Source organism: Lontra canadensis, unplaced genomic scaffold, assembly GCF_010015895.1.
Source record: "Lontra canadensis isolate GAN:19392208 unplaced genomic scaffold, GSC_riverotter_1.0 scaffold52, whole genome shotgun sequence".
NCBI classification, from domain to species: Eukaryota; Metazoa; Chordata; class Mammalia; order Carnivora; family Mustelidae; genus Lontra; species Lontra canadensis.
In genome coordinates this window covers 7,804,333-7,811,701 of record NW_022631046.1, presented here as the reverse complement: position 1 = coordinate 7,811,701, position 7,369 = coordinate 7,804,333, and the positions used below count along the sequence as shown (strand labels likewise).

Here is a 7,369-nt window from a genome sequence, read left to right as displayed (position 1 = left end):
TTATTTGACAGAGAGATCACAGGTAGGCAGAGAGGCAGGCAGAGAAGGGGGGTAAGCAGGCTCCCCACTGAGCAGAGAGCCCGACGCGGGGCTCAATCCCAGGACCCCGAGATCACGACCTGAGCCGAAGGCAGAGGCCCAACCCACTGAGCCACTCAGGCGCCCCACAAGTTTATAGTTTGATGCTGACTCAGACACTTAAAGTTGGACGCCGACTCTTCATTTCATGCAAAATGAAGTTGTGCATTTTGATTAAATTTTAAAAATTAATTTTCAGACATGTAGGAAAAAGAATTAAGTTGAAACTTCCAAATATTTTTTCAATTTAACAACAACAGTGACAGAAATCTGTATAACTTTAAAACCTTTGGATACTCCCATTTCCTTTTCCATTTTAGTTTTCTCTAATTTTTTTTTTCTTTCTTTTTTTAAGGCCACAATAAGCCAGCTAAGGAGTGAACTTGCGAAAGGCCCCCAGGAAGTTGCTGTATATGTACAGGAACTACAAAAACTTAAAATTTCACTTAATGAATTAACACAAAGAAATCAGGTGAGAATTTAAAAACTATATATAGTGGTGAATTGATTTTATGTATCTTAAATTTTAATCTTGTGTATGTTGTATATATATTGGCATGAATATAGCATGACTTATTCTGGTTTTTAAGTGTTTAAGGACATTCACATTGTTATGAAACCAATCTCCAGAACTCTTTCATCTTGCAGAACTAAAACTCTGCACTCTTTGAACAACTCCCCATTCACCGCCGCCTTATTGTATGTAAAGGAAAAACACTCCTGTGTGTCTCCTGTACTCTCAGTACCCTACTACACCTTTACTTCTGACACCAGATGTATGTTCCTCACATCAACAGTTGTGTGACATCAGCTGGTATCATACAGTGTAACAATTCTGACACCATTTACTTGGAGATAGTATCAAATCCCACAGTTTAAGGGGTTAGTCCCACAAGACTGTTACAGCACCCCCCCCCCCCCCCCCCCGCCATAACCAATTGAAAATCCGGTTATTACCTGTACTTTGTACTAAATGACTATAAATAGGAGGCTCCCACAACCCTTACCTTAGATTTGATTAATTTTCTAGAGTGTTTCACAAAACACAGGAAAACATTTTACTTACCAGATTACTGGTTTGTTTTAAAAGATTATAATTCAAGAGCAGCCAGATGGAAGAGATCCATAGGGTAAGTTGTGTGGGAAAAGGCATGGAGCTTCTGTGCTCTCTCTGGGTGCTTTCTATGTATGTTTACCAACCTAGAATCTCTTCATACCTTAATCTTTTGAGTTTTTAAGGAGGCCTCCTTACATAGGCATGATTGATAAATTATTGGCCATTGATGATTAACTCAACCTCCAGCTCCTCTCCCCTCCCTGAGGTGGTGGTGGTGGGTGGGGGTGGGTGGGCTTGTTGATAGGGGATCCTGTTGAAAGTTCTAACCCTTTAATCCTGGTTGATTGCTGTGGCAACCAGCCTCCAATCTTAGGGTCTTTCTAAAAAATCACCTCGTAAACATAAACTCATTGGTGGTTGAAAGGGGCTTATTATGCATAAGCAAAAGACATTTTTATTGCTCTTATCACTTAGAAAATTCCAAGGGTTTTTGGAGCTCTTCCAGAAATGGTGATGAAAACCCAATGTATATTTTTTATTACAGTCATACTTTTGATGCACCAAGTTTTTGATTTGACATAATCCAGTTTATCTCTTTTTGCTTTTGGTGTCATATTTAAGAAATCATTGCCAAATCCAATCCCATGAAGCTTTTCCCCTGTATTTTCTTCTAATAGTTTTATAGTTTTAGGTCTTACGTTTTGGTCTTTGATTCATTTTGACTTAATAGCATAAGGTAAGCATTTAATTTTGTTCTTTTATATACGGATAGTTTCTTTTGCACCATTTGTTGAAAAGACTCTCCTTTCCTGTGCTCTTGGCACCCTTGTTAAAAATCATTTGACCGTGTGCGTGAGTGTTTTTTTATGGGCTCTCTGTGCTTATACCATTGGTCTGTATGTCTGTCTTTATGCCAGTTCTACACTGTTTGGACTGCTGTAGCTTTCCTTAGTTTTGGGGACAGGGTAGGTAATTGTTAGTACTTTTCTTCCATGTCTTTACTTTTTTGGTGGTGGTGGAGTAGGGAGTCATTAAACCCTTTTATTGAACAGTATGGTGAATTTGTTGGCTTTGCTTCTTAATGAGTTGAACCTTCAGAAGTTGTATGAGATAACAGATACAATTTTAACCTACAAAGTTTTAGGTTTTTTTTTGTTTTTTTTTAAGATTTTATTTATTTATTTGACAGAGAGAGATCACAAGTAGGCAGAGAGGCAGGCAGAAAGAGGAGGGGGGAGCAGGCTCCCCGCCAAGCAGAGAGCCTGATGCGGGGCTCGATTCCAGGACTCTGAGATCATGACCTGAGCTGAAGGCAGAGACTTAACCCACTGAGCCACGCAGGCGCCCCTAGGGTATATTTTGCTTGTGACATTGGTCAATAGTTCTCAAACCTCTTCCTCTCAGAAATGCTATATATTCTCAAAATTGTTATGGACCCCAAAGAGGTTTTATTTTTTTGGATTATATCTATGGGTACTAGGTATATTAGAGATTAAAACAAAATTTTTTTTTAAAGATTTTATTTATTTGACAGAGATCACAAGTAGGCAGAGAGGCAGGCAGAGAGAAGCAGGCTCCCCGCTGAGCAGAGAGCCCTATGTGGGACTCGATCCCAGGACCCTGGGATCATGACCTGAGCCGAAGGCAGAGGCTTAACCCACTGAGCCACCCAGGCACCCCTGTTTTAAAAACATTATTGAATATTAACATAAATACCATTTCTTATGGAAAATGACTATTTATTCAAAACAAAAAATAGTGGTGATAGTTTATATTTTGTAAACCTCTTTAATGTCTAGCTTAATATTAGGACAGATGGATTCTCATATGTGCTTTTACATTTCATCTGTTGTTTATGGTTGAAGGGTATGAAAAAAATTCAGACTCATACAGATCTGAGGTTGGAAAAAGGAATATCTTAACCTTTCCAGATAATTATAGCTATTTTTATTTGATTCTATAACAAGACTAGATAAGGCATAGTTTCTCAATAGTTAGTTACAACGGAGAATCTGAAACCATATCAGTGCTATTTTTATACTTGTAACTTTAAATTTATTAGTTTTTCTTGCCTTTTGAGTAGATCTTTCCTGTGCATGATTTTATAACATCATGAATTAATCATGTGGAAAATATTGGTTGTGCAGATCTTCCAAATGTTGACAGATTTCATTGTACAATATAAAAACAGTATCATTTGTCAATATCACCATCAATCTCAGAATAGACAAGTATGAGAAAGTGTCAAGCTCATGGTGATGGATACAAGTTTTCTAAAAGTCTAAGCTTCATTTGAAAGCTCGAATTTTATTATTGGAGACAAATAGTATCAGTTCTTTTCTTTTAAGTGACAGGTTCTTTTTCTACCCAAGTCTGAATAATCATAGTTTGTCTGTTTTTCTTTCTAGTAAAAATGGTATTTCATGAAAAAACAAAAAACAAAAAACCAAAAAAACAAAACTGGCTTATCTTGTAATTCAATACCATTAATGCTCTTCAGTGTGACAATTATATTATTCTTTGGTATCCAGAATTGATCTATGCATACTTCCTACTCTTTCACAAAGATTTCATTTCTCCTTGCTATTACAGATATTGCAGCTATGAACATTCACATGCAAATCTCATGCATTTGTGCAAGAATTTCTCTGTTATATACTCCCAAGTGAAATTGCTGGGTGTAGGCTACACACATGTTCAAATTTAGTAGGTTATCTCAAATAATTTTCTGAAGTATTTATACCTGTTCACCATTGTCCATTTCTCTGTCATTTTTTTTTAAGATTTTATTTGTTTGAGAGAGAGAGACAGAGATAGTGAGAGAGCAGTAGCAGAGAGGAGGGAGAAGCATGCTCTCTGCCTGAGCCGTGAGCCAGATATGGGACTCAATCCTAGCACCCAGGGATCATAACCTGAGACAAAGGCAGTCGCTTAACCCACTGAGCCACCCAGGTGCCCCTCTCTGTCAGTTCTTGATGACTTGTTCTTTTTCTCTGGCTTATGAAACATACCTGTCTACACTCCCTCCACCTTTTTTCCTCTTGTCAAGCTATAACGTAGAAAACATTTACATACAGTGTAGTTTTATCTTTGTCCCTCAGTGTGATTTTTAATTTCTTTGAGATCAGGGGTGACATTCTACTTTTTGGAAACTGACCAGGATATGTACATGATGTGGATGTTTATGATCAGTGTTATTTATTACGTAATTTTAAAACATTAAATGATTAATAAAGGGCATAATTTGACATGGATAACCTGAAATGTGTAGTTAGTTAATGAAGCACAGATTGTATATATGTACACACACACACACATTATTAGAGGAAGTATTATGGTTATTTGATGAATAATATATAGAATCAATATGATTTAGTGTGGTAAGACTGTAATATTATTGATTAGGGAATAATATAATCTTCTACTAATCTTAATAATCCTTACATAAGTGTAAGACTTCACTTTTTTTTTTTCCCAAACTGTTTTCTTGTTTAAGATTTTCTTACCAGTTAAAGTAAGCACAGACATGCGTCCTTTTCTTATCCTTGCTCTCTGCCTCTCCCACCTCTCCTCCCTCCATGTCCTTGGCAAACCATAGTTGTTGACAGTAGTGATATCCATGTGTTTTGAATTTGGAAATCTTTGCATATGGTCTTTTGAAGGCCATTACATAAAACGCCTTGTGCAATTTTTGTGGGTCATGGCAGCATCATGGTGGATAGATAATATTTTAATACCTAATGAATGGCAAAAATAATTGCTTTTGTGCTAATGTCAAAATCTTCAGCATTTGATCATGTTTTGTAATTACTGTTTTTTGAAAAATTAAAAGGGGGATATTGAAGAAACTTCCTTTTTAGCTTCTAATAAGAATAGTACTCTAAACACAATTCTGCAACTCAGTTTAATTAACTATTTTTATATAAATTCTGAGCAGATCAATTGTTTATTTAAAGCTACTAATATAGGTCATTGTAAGAGACTGAGTTATTTTTTGGATTTCACCTCTCACCCCTTTTTCATCCTTTATTACTTTTCCCTTTCCAACAGTGCTAGTGTTAAGGTGCTCACAGTCCAAAGCAAGAGCCAGATAGGCTAGCAGTTCTGTTGCTGTGTATTATCACTGTATTGCAAAGTGGCGTACTGAGGAGCAGTGTAGTACAGTGGTCAAAGTCATGTCGAAGTCCCAGCTTTGCCACGGACTGATTGTGACAGCTTCTCCCAAGTTTTTTTCCTCTTCTGCTAAGAGATACTTGCCTCTTAGGCTTAGGCCCATTTGCCTCTTAGGAGTGATATGTATCTTAAATAAATTAATAGATTTTCCTAAGTACCTCAGTCAATGTTTGTTGTTTTTGTTTTTATTTGCTAAGTGTGACACAGGGTTGAGTCAAGGTCAAGGTGGAAGTTTTCCTAACTTACTGTCTAGTAAATCAGGAAAGACTTTTGTAGAAGACATAACTTTTTAGCTTAGTTTTCAGGGATGCTAAGAAACATTTCATATGGCAGCAGGGTTAATGGCAATTCATTTTGAGAGCTAGATATGCAAAAGGCATGGGAACATGTGTGAGAGCACAAAAGAATATGAGATGTTGGAAAGCTATAGTAAGTAGTTGAGTTTGTTCTTTCTCACCAAGCTCTTTTGAAGAACAAATAAGATGAGATCCCTGAAACTACTTTGTAAGCCAGCAAGCATTAAAAAAATGCTATCTTTTTATATTCATTCTCATTACCTGGGCAAGTAACAAGTGAAAAATGGATTCTGATACAGGGAAATTGTCTCTGTAAGATAATCTGTTGAATGAACAATGGGTGAGGAAATCAAGAGGACTGGACATTTGGAAGGAAGGAATTTTGCTTACCCAAATGATAATTATGTTATGAGTTAGGCTTAACAATAATTAAAAAAAATATTTATTTTTGAGAGAGAGGGAGAAGGGGAGGGACAGAGAGAGAGGGAGGGAGAGAATCTTAAGCAGGCTCCATGCCCAGCACAGAGCTTGACACAGGGCTTCATTCCATGACCCTGAGATCATGATGTGAGCCAAAACTAACAGTTGGACCCTGAACTGACTGAGCCACTCAGGTGCCCCCTCACAATCATTTTAGAATTTAAACTTGAATAAGGTATTTTTGGGGGAGCATGAATTGACTCACTGTTTCTGAATTGTGTTGTAAAAATTTATTGGACTTGGAATCATAATACATGACTCTGCCATTTGGCCAAGTCATATCAGGTTCTTTCAGGCTTTTGCTTCTTCATCCGGAGAGTGGGATGATAATGTATTTCATATTTTGTTGTAAGAATTATTATGGAAAAGTGAAAGCACAGTTATCATTTTTTGTAGGGACTCTAACTGTCCTTAAGTCAATCTTCAAAACACCACGTATTCACCATACTATTTTTCTTCAGATTTCATGGGAAGACCATAACAAGAATGAAAATTTATAATACTAAATAAACAGCCTTCTGCATGTAGTGAGTGGATTAAGTCTTTTAAAGAGAAAGAAAGTGGTTTAGGTTCTCTTAAAGAAAATTTAATTATTTCTCATTTGTGCCATAAAGCCAGGGAAATTTTGATTCATTTTTTAGGACAAGGAAATTTTAAATAATCTGCAGTTGTTATATACCTTATTTCTTAAAGGTTGAAGCTGTCTGGGGGGTCATCTGTTTGTGAACTGATGGGGATACTTGGTCACACTCTAAGCCTGTGGAAAAGAAGACCCATTTACTCATTACTAGCCTTAAGTTTTTGCAGCGTGTTTTAAAATTGTATCCTGCCCAGTTCTTAGTATATGTGAACATGGTGGCATTCATGAAATTCAGTAACTTAGAATATTCTTTAAAAAGTTGCTGGACAGCTCTGAGTGTCTCTCTTATATATACTTAAAGCATCTTTCAGGATAGTATATTTGTGCTTGATAACCTATAATAATGTACCTTTTCTTAGACAAATGTTCAAGAACCTTTATGGCTAACTTCCCCACTTTGGCAGCTAGACTTATTACTTCCTTTGAGGTAATAGTGTTTGCTCTTCCCTGGGTGCAGCTTGTTTTTCCATTCCCTGTGTCTTTATATTTTTGTGTCTTTTTGAATGACATGGCATGATTCATGCATACATATTATTTAACTCCTCTCACCACTTTACTAAGTTCAAACTTCTTTTTAAGTCATTGTAAGCCCCACCTGACTTTGCTCTATTTTTTAAAAAAATTATACACTTAAATTTGAGAGTT

The 7,369-nt window shown here is 36.5% G+C and overlaps 1 protein-coding gene across 3 annotated transcripts in view; it reads left to right on the top strand.

The window, feature by feature from the left end:
• Positions 1 to 7,369, top strand: part of EEA1 (early endosome antigen 1) — a 124,869-nt gene that overhangs the window by 62,963 nt on the left and 54,537 nt on the right. For all 3 annotated transcript variants that reach the window (XM_032874212.1, XM_032874214.1, XM_032874213.1), the window contains one exon: positions 434 to 550. In XM_032874212.1, the coding sequence (XP_032730103.1) occupies positions 434 to 550 (117 nt within the window). The remainder of the gene's footprint in view (positions 1 to 433; positions 551 to 7,369) is intronic.